At 40.8% G+C, this 15766-nt stretch overlaps 2 protein-coding genes across 3 annotated transcripts; one reads left to right on the top strand and one right to left on the bottom strand.

Moving 5' to 3' along the window:
- Positions 1–3238: 3238 nt before the first annotated feature.
- On the bottom strand, positions 3239–9982 carry arrdc3a (arrestin domain containing 3a). Its single transcript, XM_054774681.1, has 8 exons — positions 9463–9982; positions 7725–7806; positions 7480–7627; positions 7245–7347; positions 6894–7150; positions 6351–6507; positions 6128–6270; positions 3239–5552 (listed from the first exon to the last, which is right to left on the bottom strand). Exons 1-8 carry the CDS (start codon positions 9740–9742, stop codon positions 5484–5486), a joined length of 1239 nt encoding a protein of 412 aa, XP_054630656.1. The 5' UTR covers positions 9743–9982; the 3' UTR covers positions 3239–5483.
- A 1616-nt stretch (positions 9983–11598) lies between these two features.
- arsk (arylsulfatase family, member K) lies at positions 11599–15679 on the top strand. Of its 2 annotated transcripts, XM_054774549.1 has the most exons (8): positions 11599–11740; positions 12181–12310; positions 12388–12547; positions 12853–13135; positions 13202–13373; positions 14346–14570; positions 14679–14894; positions 14984–15678. In XM_054774549.1, the coding sequence occupies exons 1-8, from the start codon at positions 11636–11638 to the stop codon at positions 15256–15258; spliced, it is 1566 nt and encodes a 521-aa protein (XP_054630524.1). In that variant the 5' UTR covers positions 11599–11635; the 3' UTR covers positions 15259–15678. The 2 variants fall into 2 exon arrangements, with proteins under 2 accessions (XP_054630524.1, XP_054630523.1); XM_054774548.1 differs by having other exon boundaries at positions 12853–13373; positions 14984–15679.
- The last annotated feature ends 87 nt before the right edge of the window (positions 15680–15766 follow it).

The following is a 15766-nucleotide window of genomic DNA, read 5'->3' on the forward strand; positions in this document are numbered from 1 at the left end:
TTAGAGATGACGATCGGGTTCATTGCAGGCGACTTCCCTTAGGATGTGTACATGGAAAATATTGTATAGTCAAAGTCACTGAGGATTCAAAGTTTAACTGTAAAAAAATGACTGAACTAGAAATGCATGGTTGTAGGCTTCCACACTGGGCATCCTACAGTTGTTTATGATGCATTCAGTGTAATGAAGCCCTGCACAAAATAAATATACATAGATGTACTGTATAGCTACATGGGAGTACATTACTGGAAAAGACGTTTTACAATTATAGTTTGACATTCCCCCCCGCCCAAAAAAATGTCACAAAAACGTTCAATGATAAGGATAAATGAACATTTAACGTTACTGTTACCTTCATTGAAGACGTGATTCTGAAGTGGCTGTCCCCAAAGACGTGATGTGGCAGCGAGCTCAACCACCACCGTCTTCCTGTCTTCTTTTTTTGGAATTTAATACCCGAGTAACTCAAAATGGAGCCAAAGGAAGTTGCAAGTGCCAGCATTTTGACAAAGAAGGTTATTTAATTCAAGAAAATGGGAAAACAGGAAGGTGGTGGTGGTTGATGTCGCTTGCACGTCGTGCCTTTGGGAACAGTGAACGAAGCCGGCCAGTCAATGAAGGTAAAGTAAGCTTAAATGTTCATTTAGTCCCTTCATTCCTCATTTATATGCATTTAGGATTGTTTTCTGCATGTGAAACTGTAATGACAAAACTAGAAAAACGTGTTTGTGTTAACGTTTCTGAGAGTCAACCTCTGACGACATCATAGACGGGCGACGTAACATAGCCGACTCCTGGTCCCAGTTGCCATTTTGTTAGCTAACTAATAGGATTCTGACAAGGAAGGACGTTTTCATTAAGAATACAGGTGGACTCACGCAACGTATTAATAACACAACAATTGTATAATATTGTACGCTAACCGGAGAATGCATGCAAACCGAGGCAAATTGTGGCATACATTTTTTACGTTATCCAAAAAAAACGCACTGACCAGGGCAAATGCTAACTGAGGTTTCTCTGTACATGCATCATTAAAGTAACATACATAGAATACACCAAAATCTAATTATACATTTTTCAAAAATATCTAAATGCCCAAAAATAAATAAATAAAACAAATACATATTTATACAGCATACAGTATAATTGACTAAATATGTCTAAATTATTAAAAAGTGTTTACTTTATTAGTTGGAAATTGACTTTCAGCTTCATTCAATTTTCATCAAAGTATTTTTTTTCAGATAATTCTAAATTACCTACTAAATAATAAAATAACATTAGATAACACAAAAATAGAATAATTATAGAATGATGTATAATTTACAAAACATATAATACATAAATACAAGAAGATGAGTAAAATGGTAAGATAAGATATGCCTTTACTAGTCCAACGGGGGGAAATTCCGGTACATTATTATTATATTAAATGAGTCAAAAAAATCATTGTAAAATCAACATAAAATAAAAACAAAATATTTATACAATGATAGTTGACTAATTATACAAAAATTATGATTATTTAGTAGATTTTGAGTTGAAAATGCATTTATGACTCATTTTAAGCTCCATTCTAATTGGACCTGACAAATGTGATGACAAAACCAAAAGTCGTCAGTTGGATGTCCACCGCTGCAAAGTACAATCACAATAATATCTCTTTCTAAAATGATCATTATTATCTTTATACGTAAAGATTGCATCCCTTCACATTAGTGCATGGGTGCCGACTGAAGCGGTCGTTTGTTGTATTGTCATGGAAACTTAGCTGTAGCGCACTTCTGTGATATGTTCAAGTGAATCAGTCAACATTACTACCTGTGTGTCTGGAAGGTGTTTACACAAAAGTGCACAAAAACTAATAATGCACTCACATTTGCACATTTCTGCCAACTTGCATATTGAATGTGTAAGAGCGGCTCCGTGTGTGTGTGTGTGTGTGTGTGTGTGTGTGTGTGTATGTGAGTATTATGTCACAATGATCCAGTACAGTGCAATGGCTTGTGGGTAGTGGGATTACCCAGTGTGAGGAAACAGCTGAGGCCTGTGTAGCCTCAGCACGTTTGAGCAACGCTGTGACCACGCTCACTTTACATAGATGCGTGCTCCATGGCCCCAATAATCTCCTCCGCCTTTTCATTCACCCTGCAGGGGTCACACCCCCTACTGAAAAGTCAAAGGGGTCGAGGGGGACACAAAGTCAAAGCTGACAAAACTGCTGAGTCAGCACTGAAGCTGACGAGTTGAAACGCCTTTTTTTTTTGTTTTCATTCACATACCGAAGCACACAGTGATCAAACTGTGATCAAACTTCCAGGCTGTGTTATGCAACAGCAAAGACTTCTCAGATCACTCTGTGATCTTTCCTTTTCTGCTTTTCTGCCTCGCACTGCATTCCCAATCGCACTGGGAATGATCGAATGGGGAGTGAGGTCAGGTCCACGTTTTAGCAGGATCAATTGATGCAAAAAGCCGATTGACGTAGCTGAAATTGATTCCTGTCTTATGAAACACTTTTGATTGTGCGTCATGTTGTTGTGCAACTGGAGGCCTGTTTGACAACATGGGGACACAACATAGGTTCATTAGAATTTGGAGTGCAACTGCACTACTAATGAACTCACATTCATTGTCAACATAAATTACAGAGAACCTTCTTTGCATTCAAATACTGTAGTTAATACTGTAGCCTTCTGGTAACCTTGGAACTTAACTGAAAAGACAAATGCAAACACAACAAAAAAATATCATTGAATTTTAAAAGAATGTCTCTAAACTAAATGTAAATGTGAGGTTAAAATGGCTGAAATTAATGTAATCCTTTCTGTTGTTTTTCAAAAGACTCTTACTTCTACTGTACAGGCAAGACCAGATAGTACTTGACACCGCCTCTAGGGGCGCTGTCCTACTAGTACTGGAAGGAATGCAGTTCTGTAGCAAGTAAACCTGTATGATTTCATTCTAAAGAGGCCCAAACCTAAATAAAATAAATCTGCAGGGCAGCAATGTTTTAAAATTGTAATACAAAAAAAGGTCACCACTGTATAAAATAATATATGATAGAATATCTAGTAAGAATACAATTGTAACGTGATTAAATATATAATGTAAAAATATTAGTAATGTTTTATTTGATATTTAATTTTTCTAACTGACTAACTGACATTAAAACTTAAAGTCCTTGGTTGGGTAATGCAATGTTTTCATTAATTGAAGGGACAAAAAGTCAACGTTGAATGGTCGTTTAGAACAAAACGTTTATTCAAATCAAAAAAAAGGAAGAACTAGACAAAAGATGAAATCATTCTGAACGTAGCATATTCATAGAATATCTATACATCGTCGTGATTAACGGAAGAAAACAAACAGAAATGGAGAATGAAGAAAATTCAGCACGTGATATTGCACATTGTTTTCTAAAATGTTTCAGACATTATCGCCGTCATCTTTTTTTTAACGTCTTCCTCTGAACATTTCAGTTCCTGCCTTTATTAGCTTGTTTTTGTTGGACTTACTTCAGCCAATGGACTCATGGAATCAACCACCCTGAAGCAAATATGTCAGCTTATTCATCATCACGAAGCAAAAGAGGATTAAAACAAAAACAACATAGAGAAAAAAGATGGCGGAAAAAGGCAGTTAGTCCTCGGCGTTAAGGACGTAAATATCCGTCAGAGGAGGGCTGATCAACAGCCTGTTTATTAAACTGCGAAGCAAACTACACCAATGCCCTGTTATAAGTGGAAAACAAATGATATAGTTTAAGAAAAACAATTATGATGCCTCTCTGGGGAACTTTTCCCTTTTTGTCCTTTGCTATGGAAAGATTCATACAGGTCAAACAAAAGGGCGTAGAAGACGTAGAGGCAGGAAAAAAGTCTTGTCTGTGTCAAGGCCACAAATATCAGATCACTTGAATGATCTGCAGTTTGTCACTTGTAGTCAGAAGCATCCTGTTTGAATTTTAGTTGCCCAGTGGATCTCCATACACACATAATGTAAACTAATATTTCAAGATTAAATCATGCATCCGCATCCTACACAACACTGCTTTGCTGAAATATAACATTCGTACCATTTTTTTTGGGTCAGACCTTCACCATCTGATGCTTTTTTCTTTCTTTAAATAAAAAAAAGTGCTACACATCCTATTTCCTGACAAACCCATTATTACTGCAGCTGGTCTATGGTGTTGAATGAGTGAGAAAACCAATGTAGTACTCATGTCAACCTAACACTACTTGTTCTGACCAGTCTGCACAAAAAGCGGTTTGCTTTCTAGAAGCAGCATCAGTGCTCTTATTTTTTTTGCTATTTTTTAAGCATCCTGGCTTCACTGGTCTGATAGAAATGTTGTTTCGATGAGCAGAGCAGATGCAGCAGGACAGAAGGGGAATGTGTCTACAGAAAAGCTGCCGAGCTCATCTGCAGGTCTTTTCTCTCTGGTTTGGTAAGTTTGAAACAGAACAGAAATCTTTGTTGTTTTTTAATAGTGCAATTGTTTCACTATTCTTTACACTGTTTGCCACGTGGAACAGTGCTTTTTGGGCAGTAAGAGATTAGGAAAGCAGGGGCTGCAGGCACAAATAGTGAGGTAAAATCCCCTCATTCAGACGTCTAGTAGCAAAAGGTGGCCTGCAAAAACCCCTGCTCCAAATCTAGAGCTGTCTCAACACACGCACACAAAATAATTCTATAACTGGACAAAACAAAAGGAGGGAAGCCAAACTGGATCCGAACAGAGGAGGCAACATCATAAAAGAGCTTCTAGGTAGACAAAAGTGTGCTGCGGTCTTTTTTTGTTGTCGTCGTAAAAAAGTCCAGTCGTCGTAAGTCACTCAGGAAATGTCATAAGGGAAAAAAAAACAGCTTATAAGAACAAAAACAAAAAAAAATCAGTGCATTGTTCTTGTCTTTTTCAGTCTTGCATCTCCTGCTCTCCAAAGTTCGGCCAAAAAGCACAGTCCGGAAAAACCAAGCCAAGTTAAACAGAGCCACTCGAGTCAAGTAAAGAACCAAAAATGTGCAAAACAAAATCCCAAAATGAGGCAGGAGGACGTAGTCTTTTGCTGTTTGGTGGTGCTCTCAGTGAGGAGGACCACGGCGTCAAAGATCGTGGGAGGTGGCGATGCAGTCTGGACATGATGGGTGGAGCCTCGTGTCCTTATATGTGCCACAGTTCAAACACTTCCTGGGATCTCACCCTACAGAAGGAAACTGTCTGTACACACCCCGCCCTCAAGAAGGAAGCCATCCGCCAAACTAGCGACTTCCCCTTGGTGTCACTGAGGGAATGGTGGAACAGATTTCTCCAATCCCAACTCAGCATTTCTGACCAAGTCTTTGTTGCTTGATTGGTTGGATGCTTTCACTTTCTCTTGTTGTCAACAACACCGTTTTGGAGAAGAATGAACAACGTCGAGTCATGTAGCGTGCATTTTTCTTTGGGTTCCCCGAGTCAGTTTTTAGGATTTCCCTCAGCGTGATGGACAGGCATCAGGCCTGTGGACTTCTGGACGGCCGGCTTGATCTGGATTAGGATCAATCTAAAGATATAGAAAAGAAAACATAGAATATTTAGATTACTTATGAAAAAACACTTTAAATATACCCTATTTCCTCATATAGTGGCCAGGGCATTTTTACTCAACTGCAGAGTGCACCGTCGATCTGCTAGAGACAAGGCGTTGATAGAGGTTAGGGGCATTTGCTGGGGAGGAACTACATTTCAGTTTTTCTGCTGAAAATGTTTTTTTGGTCCCAATTTTCTAGACATAAGTCAGCTTTGTTTGTCCCGCATGGACTAAATCCTATGTCCAACTCCTTGCTAACGGTGTTTCTGTGGGGCACGCTCTTGTCTTGTCAGCCAAACATCTGATTGTTTTTTGGGATTTTTTCCCCCCAGGTCTGTGTTGAAATATTGGGCAACTTTTGCTATGCTTTCTCTTAAAGCTCCGCTGCATGCCTCAGCTTTACAGAAGTCATGTCTGCCGTGCTAGCAGTGTGAGTTGTGGTGATCGGGTCTGTTGCGACACAATTAATTGGAGCATGGGGTCTATTAGAGCGCTACTTGCGGAAAAATGGTATGTTACTCCGTAAAAATGCTTTATCCCATGCTTACCTCTGAGTAGAGAGGGGGCGGCTGGAAGCGGAACTCGTGGATGTAGGCAAACAGAGGTCCGTCCAGATCCTCGCGAGCTGCAGGCACGTCCAGACTGCTCTGCCTCTGCTCTTCCGTCACAATTTCTGCATAGCTTGGAGGAGCTACAAAAGAAGACCCATTTATTAGCATTCCTAAATGACGTTACACAAAATCTCATGGGAGCAATAGAGATCCGGCCTACCTTCAGGCCTCTCGGGCAGACCCATGCCCAGCCAGCTCATGCTGCACTGGCTGCTCACACTGGATGTGCGTGAGCCAAAAGGATGGAGGGGGATGGTTCCGATTACTAGTGGCAGGTTCAGGGAAAGGTTAATTGCCCCGGGTATGTCCACATACACCTAAAGACAGACACAAGGAGACCACATGAGACTTGAAAAACACCTTCAGGGATACAATCCAGCAGCTCTCTATAATGTAAGTCAATGTCTGCATGTCAGATGTTTATGCAAGGTATGTGTCCTCGTGGCTGTTTGCAGGGTCGTAATAAGCACCCTCTAGGCAGGTGTTGCCACAGATACGCTGAGATAATGCACTTAGCAGCATGTGGTGCTAACACCTGGTGCTAAGCTAGGACCCACTTGCATTGGGCAATGCTAGCTCAAGTCAGCTGGCTAGTCAACTGCAGAGAGTACCAGGTATCAATTAGGGATAAGGAATTTATTAGGGAAGAGGCCTTTGTTCGGACAATAGCATAAACCTCCTGTTCCGAGTACGACGTGCTTACCATGAGGGAGTATTCTACTCTGATGATGCTGCAGTCCAGGATGGAGGGCGACACAGGCGGGATCTTGAGCATTTTTCCACTCCAGGTCTCAGTCTTGCCCGAGGACAGGGACTCCCCTCTCAGGTTGGCCACCAGCTGCTTGACTTCCTTCATCTTCCCTTTGGCATAGAAAGTCTGTGTCTGGTAGATGGCGGCCTTTGGCACCACCATGCGAGAGGAGCAGTTCTCGATCTCTGCAAAGATCTGGATCGACTCTCCTGCAAAAAAAAAGAAAAAAAAAAAAGAGATGCAATCAAGTTACTTATGTTATGACTTATATAATGATGTAAAGACTGTCACGTCCATTCTTACCTGGGGTGTATCCCTTCCTTTCAATTTTGGCACTTAGGGAAATTGGACCTGAGGTGCAGAACCAACAGCAAAGTGTCTTGTCCTTTGTGCCGGCCTGTGGTGACTGCAAACAAACAGATCCAAATTCAGAAGGAACCAAAAGGGTTGCTTCAGGAAACAAGCAGCAAAAGTCCCCAAAGTTACACCACACTTTTATAAAATTGCGTCGATGGTGAGTCACACGCGACACACTCACCAGCAGTAATGGAGTGTTGATGTCAATGTGCTCAAAGACTGTAAATTCCTTCTTGGTCTTGATGGGCAGGAGCCACGGCCTGTGGAGTTCTGCCTTGACCCAATAGCGTACGCTGCCATGCTTCCCTTCAAAAGAGGTAGCCAAAGGTCTGCATGAGACAAAAAGATGTCAACATATGTTAGATTTACACCGACGCAACTTATTAATGATGTCCTTTTTTAGCCGTGCAGGGTGAAGACACTCACGTCTGTGGAAGCTCCAGGCTGAATGCATACTCGTGTCTTCCTGAATGGATAGTGGTGAGTCCTTCTTCTGAGTTGTCATCGTCTGAAACATAAGGCGGACACTATTCCAAACACATGTATACCATACCTGGATACATTATGAAGGCATCTGAAAAGCCATACCAAAAAACAGGGTGGGGGAGACAAAAGAGAGTAGAATTGATTTTACTATCTGATCTGATCTGCCTGTGAATAATGAATGTATTGAAAGATGAAACGTTGATAACAATGCTTTGTGCATTGACAGAAAATCTGCAGGCGAAAGCACTGCAGTCCGCTTAGCAACAAGAGAAACCATAATGTGCAGCTTTAGTTTTTAAAATGTGCAATAAAATATATAATTTGCCTTTGACACCATAAGGAAGCAAGGCATAGGCTGCTTCTGCCAGCTCAGCACTCCCTCCCACCCTCTCTCCTGCAAAGCAGAAGTGTGGTAAACAAGTGCAGAGCTGTCAGTCAGACGGCAGCAGCAGGAGGAGACCGGCCTAAACCGGTGTGAGCAGCTCCTACACAGCCCCCCACCCTCTTGCACACAGACTGATGCATTCATTACGCATTCACTGTGCGACACTGCAGCCTGCACAGCTCTGTTCTGTGCAACTACTACAGCATTTTAACCTCCAGAGCTGGTGCTACGATATACTCTATACTTGACGGGATCTTTAGTATTTTACTGTGAATTGTTGCTAAATAAAACCTAAACAATCCTTAAACACCATCCTGCTTATCTACATAGGTAATGTACAAATAGAATAAGTAGAAAATGCATAATGTTGAGAAATACCAAAGAAAGAAATAAGTAACTAATACATTAAAGCATTTCATAGCAATCTGACGGGACGAAGAGAAGTGCTATGATCTTCTGGCAATGTCATGACATCATTGCTTTTGTTACCATGGTCTCCACTTTGTTTGTACTTGGGGTAAATAGCTCTGGTTTGAATCAATTTAGCCAAATATAGGATTTTCTTGTTGACTCATTAATTTAAGACAGAATATTGTTGACTGAACAGCTTTACCAATACAATCAGTTCAGAACTCTTTGTATATATTTCTACAGATTAAACTACAATGGAAGACATGTGCAGCATGTGGGAATGACAAAACTAATTTAAGTGAAATGTTAATTTTGAATAAATGTGACTTAAGAGACGTGTTGCCATCATATACACTGCAGTCGTCGCTGAATTAAAAAACTTGTTTTCAGTCACTATCTGCATTAGTGATGTCATTGGCCACACATGAGCACCTCAGCCAATCACGGCAGGGCGGAGGCGGGGTCTGCGTGGTCAACACGCCCACTCCCAATCCAGTTTTCTGAACAGGATTGAACCGCTTTGAACAATGGGTGGAAACTTAAGAAAAGCCACAAAGAAATATATTATATCACATAAATCTGCAGCAAAATTGCCCAACAAAGCAGCGGAGATATTGGTGCGTGTTCCAAGTCCTTCACCTCGCCTCGAAAATGTATTTTATTGTTGTTTTTTTCGCTTCAAATACAGCGACTAATCCAGCAAGGCTAATGCTGTCATTCATTCTGTCACACCATCGGGTAACCATGATTGTCACAGTGATCCAACCTTGCGAATATATTAACTATTAAAGTGCTTAAAAATGCATTAAAATAATGTTTTTATTAACGTAGGACCAGCAGCATCATCTCCCCCATATGTGAACCAGAAGAAGCCAGTCTTACCTCGTTCATGTCCAATTAAAACGTCTTTATGGTTGAGATATTCCACTTCCTCGGTGTAGTTCTGCGTGTAGGCGGTGTTGGAACCGGCGTTCCTCGACTCCGTCCAGCGAACTTTGGCAAAGCCCTTGGCGTGGATCTTAAGAGACTTGACTCGGATGTCGCCGGTGACTTCGACGACTACCCTCCCTGAGACGCAGTCCCCGCTGGAGAAGACGGGCACGTTGCTGTCATTAAGACAGTCGTAGCTCACCGTGAAGCTCTTTACCTTGCCGAGCACCATGATGCAGGCTAAGTGTTTAAGAAAAGTGTTTCTAGGGAAAAAACACACACCATATATATAGTTTTTAAAAGTCTTGCCTCCCTGCCTTGCGAGAAGCAGTAGGCACCATCAGTTGTGTGTGTGTATGCATGCGGTGCATTGAGATGCGTGAAGGCTGAATAACAGCAATGGATGCTGTTATCGTCCGCCTCTCAGCCGCTTGGTCTCCCTGCTCAAAGACAAGGCAAAGCTTGGAACATCAGCTCACTTTAAGCGAGCCGAGATGTGGAAAAACAAGTTGGTGCGCATGCGCGGAGGCCGCCTCGCGCACTGCCCCCTCCTTCCGCCCTGAGCAGAACAGATGACAAGTTTGCACAAACAGCTGAGGGATGACACAAAGGATACTGTTTTCCATGTTTGCGTTGTTATTTCTTTATGCATCTCACATAATTCCCTCAACAGTTTTGTGCATTAGGCTGCGTTTACATAGTGTGTTTTTTGGTCATTGGATTAGTAAAGAGCATGTACATAAAATAAGGAGTTGATTATTACATTAGTATATACAAGTGCATCTCAATATGTCAGAATATTGTGCAAAAGATTGGTATCATTTCAGGAATTCCATTCAGATAAAGAGAACATGGCTCAGCAAGTTTTTGCAGTTTGTTTTCTGATTACAGCGTGAACCAGCAGTTTACAATATTGAACTGTTTGACAAGTTTGTGATATACTGAATTTGGTTTAGTCCCTAGCGATACACTAGTTATCAAAATTCTTACATTAAAAAAATACATCCTTGGAGTACAGACATCCTTGAAATGTATGTACAGAACATAAGCGTTTCACTGTTTGAAATGAACTACTGACATCAATGATTGTGTCTAATGTATAATAAGAGTTCCCTTTCAAGCGGACCGAGACTCATCTCTCGAGAGGTCACATCAAGGTTTTGATGATTGCGTTCTCACCAAATTACCCGTGCTAGCAGAGAAAATACACCAGAGTTTGCCTCACCTGGGCATATCCTTCAGCTGCCTTCAGTTTGCCTACACAATAACCACACAATGCTCCAACACTCCATAATCAAGAGCACCGTTTTGCATTTTGCACTATTTAAACCTATGGTCGACCTAGATGTGACCAAAAGAAGTGCAGCTGAGTGTTGTTACTTTTGCAACAAAAATGCAAACAAAAAAAGCCATTCACAAATTGCGGGGGGGTGGGGGGGTGCAGGGATCTAGTTGTGTTTGGGCCAGAAAAACAACGCCAACACGCTCAAAGCGCTACCTCCCGGCCACTGACGTTACTCCCAGTGATGCTACGCCACCTGTTTGAGCAGCACTGCAAATTCATTGTTTTTGTCACTGCAAAACGAGTTCGTAGGGTGCTGAACTTTACGGACTTGTAGGTTGGATTCCCCAACACCGGCTAAATCTCAGAATGCTGAAAAGCCACCCACCGCAACCGTGTGTCAGCAATAATGTATGGCTATTTAATAGGTTAAGTGCAAAGTATGTGTGAAAGGGTACCATTGGTTAATCACAACATACCTAACTTACAAGTTTGCTTTATATAAATTGATCAATTTATTACCCAATATATCTCTTGCGCAATCCATAACACTGTACTTAGTGTATTTATTTTAGAACGACCGATGCTGCCATCTAGCGACTAGAACGTGTAATTACATGCCCATTGGTAAATTGTTTTTGTGCTATCTGTGCAAATACACATTTGACGGACAGACTGTTTAGACTCTTGTCTTTTGTAGATTTTGTTACTTTATGTGAACAAAATCACTAGGCTTAATGTACGTTAACAAATAATCGTATTTTGAAAATGCAACCCGGATGTTTTAAGTGTCCAAAAAAATTCCGGACATTTTAGCACAGTTGTGTCAGCAAAAGCATTATTATGGCTCTAATACTGGGTTTGATTTATGTGTTTCAAATGTATAGTGGATGTTTGTGTCATAACGTTACAAGACCTAACATCGTGATGGTGATGGCTGACGCCTTTGTAAGTAGGAAGTTGACACACAGACATTACAGCGTTATGTAGTGTACATAAACACTACAGTTAACTTGATATACTGTACATCGAAATACGACAATATCATGTCCCATTGTACTAATGACTTTAATTGAAAGAAGTATCGACAATGCCGTCTTTAAAAAGATAATTACGTTCAGTTTTAATGGACACTGCTACTATAGAGTGTAGTTTGCAGTAGTGTGGAAATGTACTGCACCTTACATAGTGTTTTATTATTATACAGTGTTGCATTATTTTGGTTACCTCGTGCAGCAAAGCACTTCTACACCACTGCCAAGTACTACTACTGCTACATGAATACCACTCTGACAGTGTCAATCAAAATTGATAAAGACAGCTCTGGAATTAGAAGTTAGTAGTGCAAGTGGTCACTATTGTGCTCTGTCGTGTTGTTTTTTCTCCAGGAGGGACGGTTGACATTTGATCCTGGCAGCAAAGTTGTGCACTTGCCTTACATAAACTACCTCAGAGAGCTGGGGAGCACCTTCATAAATGCATACACCAACTCACCCATATGCTGTCCATCCAGAGCAGGTAAGCCATCATTCTGTATCATTATACATCTGAATCAATTATAAACGAAATACATGTGTGTTATTGCTGTGTGTTAGCCATGTGGAGTGGCCAGTTTGTACACCTAACCCAGGCATGGAACAATTACAAGTGCCTTGATGCAAATGCAACCACGTGGATGGATTTGCTGGAGAAGAATGGATATTTTACGAAGATGGTGGGGAAGCTTGACTTCACCTCAGGGCAACATTCGCTCAGGTAGAAAGATGTTTATAGTGGTCTTGGTTGCCTTTTGTAAGCAATACACACACTCAGTAAAGACTTTTGTATAAGGTGACCATTTAGTCATAGGTCACAACATTAGGTAGTACATGTGCACACTATAACAGAACGAAAAAAAGTCTGCCTTTCCATAGACAATTACACTTAGTTTGGATGGACATTCTCACACAGGTATTAATTTAACAATATGTTCATTATTGCATCAGTATGATGCATAGCAGTTGTTCACATCCATACATTTCAAGCACTTTCGTTAACATATTGCTACATTTACATTACAGTAATCGTGTCGAAGCCTGGACCCGTGATGTCCGCTTTCTTCTGCGCCAAGAAGGTCGACCTGTAACACAACTCGTTGGGAACGCATCGACAGTGAGAGTGAACACTATTGACTGGAAAAACACTGACTTGACCACACAGTGGATTCGCCAGTGGGCTGCGTCCTCACACCAGCCCTTTGCACTTTACCTCGGCCTCAATTTACCCCACACCTATAAGACTGATTCCTTAGGGCCCACTGCTGGAGGATCCACGTTCCGCTCATCTCCCTATTGGCTGAAAAAGGCAGGCATTGTCTATCTCCTGTTCCCAAATGTTTTCCCTCCACTGATTCTTGTTCCATGTCCCCAGGTTCATTCTGATGTTATCTCTGTTCCCACGTGGCTGCCATTGGCTGCCATGCACCCTGTGGACTACTACTCCACCTTCACCAAAAACTGCAGCGGGACATTCACAAAGGAGGAAGTTAGAAGAATCCGGGCCTTCTACTATGCCATGTGTGCTGAAGCAGATGCCATGCTGGGTTGGTTGACAAGCGTACCGTTCAGGAATTACCGCAATTTTATATCTGCAGTCATATCATCGATACATCAGTGTTCCATGAGCATGTCCATGTCATGACATTGTGTCTACCATGTCTGGCACATGTTGTGATATGCTTTGGATCATGGGCCTTTTTCGCTTCCCATCATTCTAGTTAACCTTGATTTCTTCTGTTCAAAGACCCTGATTCCAGTACATGTGAGGCTTTTTTAGATCTTTTCTGACGATGTCTAACTTGGCTTTCCTGTTATTGTTATCAGTAGTTTGTACCTTGTCGTACAAACTCACTATTTACGTTTATAAAGACTTCTCTTGATAGTAGATTTTGATACATTCTTCTTTCCAACATTCTTGAAGTCTGTTGATGATGATCAAGATGGTCTGAAGGCAAAGAAATTGCATATTCTTCAAAGGCCAAGTCGGTGGCTCAGTTTTGTGCCAATACAGCATGCACTTACCTACGGAGAGAAAGAGTCTTCTTATCCAATCAAACAATCAAAAAAACGATTTGCAAACAAAGAACAGATTTGCAAACAAAAAAAAGAGTTGCAAACAAAAATATTGCATTTGCAAGCAAAAAAGGATTTGCAAACAAAAAAAAGATTTGCAAGCAAAAAAACTGATTCACAAGCAAAAACAAGATTTGCAAACAAAAAAAAAATGCAAGCAAAAACCTGATTTGCAAACAAAGATTATCGACAAAGGTGTCTGCAATGAAGGCCTGGCAAAACAAGTTCACAGAGAAAAGTCCAAATTTGGTGACATCTATGGACTCCAGATTTCACAAAGTCATTAACTACAAAGGATTTTCATCCAGGTCTTTAAAAGTCTGCATCTTGAATGTGTTATTTCAAATCCATTGTGGTGGTTCATGAAGGCAAAATCATACAACAAATTGTCATTGTTCAACTAAACTACTACGCTATGTCTCCCACTCTTTGTCCCCGATTAGGACAGGTGATTTCAGCACTGAGAGACACAGGCTTGCTCAACAACACTCTAGTGATCTTCACAGCTGACCACGGAGAGCTGGCCATGGAGCACCGGCAGTTCTACAAGATGTCCATGTTTGAGGGAAGCGCCCATGTTCCCTTGCTTATCATGGGGCCAGGGCTGGTGTCAGGCCAGCAGGTCAACCAGCTTGTGTCTTTGGTTGATGTCTATCCTACTGTACTGGGTATAGAATGTGTTATTATTGAAACGTATATTGATTTATACTGTACAGTATGGCTGTTATTAGGTACATATACTTAAAATGTTTAATGCATTTTTGTCTTTTCCGTAGATATTGCAAGTATTTCAGGAGCAGGCAATCTCAGTGGCCACTCGCTGCTTCCTCTTCTATCCAAGTACCACGTGTTTTCCAAGAGGCAACATCCAGACTGGGTTCTGAGTGAATACCATGGCTGTAATGTCAACGCTTCTACATACATGCTAAGAAGTGGTCGATGGAAATACATCGCCTATGCAGATGGCCTGGCTGTGCCTCCTCAGCTTTTTGGTGAGTTTTAGAAAGTATTCTTGTATCACTGACATCCTACATAAAAGGAAATAATCTAACTCTTAGCTATGTTTTGTTCTCCACTGCAGACCTAACACAGGACAAGGAAGAACTTCATAACATGGCCTTCAAATTCCCTAATGTGCAAGCACAACTAGACAAGCAGCTACGCAGCATTGTAGATTACCCAAAAGTTTCTAAAACTGTCCATCTCTACAACAAAAAGGCATTTAGTGCCTGGCAGCAAAGTGTAGGAAGTAACTATAGCCAGGTCATTGCTAATCTCAGGTGGCATGTCGATTGGCAAAAAGATGTTTTAACCAATGAAAGATTGATTGATAGGTGGCTGCATGACTCCTTGTGATCTACAGTATATGCAATATAGGGTTGTCAAAGTGTGTCACAGTGAGCCTTCCCCTCAGAGAATATAATAGCCTGATTTTCTTCAGCATATTTTGTAGTTTTCTACCTACACTCTCGCAATATGAACAGAAATCAATTCATTTTGTCATTGAGCATATTTGCAGTTGGCTTAGCAGGTTTGAAAAATGTTTTTCTTTATTTTTCTAAAGCTGGGGGAGGCCCACTGCACACTTTGAAAACCCCTGCAATACTTCATTACTGTATGTATGGTTAAAATTTCACTTTTGACTTTGATTTTTATTCTTAAATTTTTTTTGCCAATTTTCAGTCAGATTGGATTTTTGTATTGTATTTATCATTTCTGCCATTGTAAAATAAATATTTTTATATAGTTTTATTATTATACAAGCTTTTATTTTCAAATATTTTCTAATGATGATAGGATATTAAAAAATACAAATGAAATATTTTTTCTACTCTGTTGTATTTCATAGTAATATTTAATTTCT

The sequence above is a fragment of the Dunckerocampus dactyliophorus genome, chromosome 4, assembly GCF_027744805.1.
Source record: "Dunckerocampus dactyliophorus isolate RoL2022-P2 chromosome 4, RoL_Ddac_1.1, whole genome shotgun sequence".
NCBI lineage: Eukaryota > Metazoa > Chordata > Actinopteri > Syngnathiformes > Syngnathidae > Dunckerocampus > Dunckerocampus dactyliophorus.

Coding starts and splice junctions, on each gene's coding strand:
- arrdc3a (XM_054774681.1), bottom strand. CDS start 9,742: ATGGTGCTCGGCAAGGTAAAGAGCTTCACGGTGAGCTACGACTGTCTT. Junction 7,807..9,462: donor TTTAATTGGACATGAACGAG/GTAAGACTGGCT, acceptor CTTATGTTTCAG/ACGATGACAACTCAGAAGAA. Junction 7,151..7,244: donor AAGGAAGGGATACACCCCAG/GTAAGAATGGAC, acceptor TTTTTTTTGCAG/GAGAGTCGATCCAGATCTTT.
- arsk (XM_054774548.1), top strand. CDS start 11,636: ATGGCTCTAATACTGGGTTTGATTTATGTGTTTCAAATGTATAGTGGA. Junction 13,374..14,345: donor TGAAGCAGATGCCATGCTGG/GTTGGTTGACAA, acceptor GTCCCCGATTAG/GACAGGTGATTTCAGCACTG. Junction 14,895..14,983: donor TGTGCCTCCTCAGCTTTTTG/GTGAGTTTTAGA, acceptor TCTCCACTGCAG/ACCTAACACAGGACAAGGAA.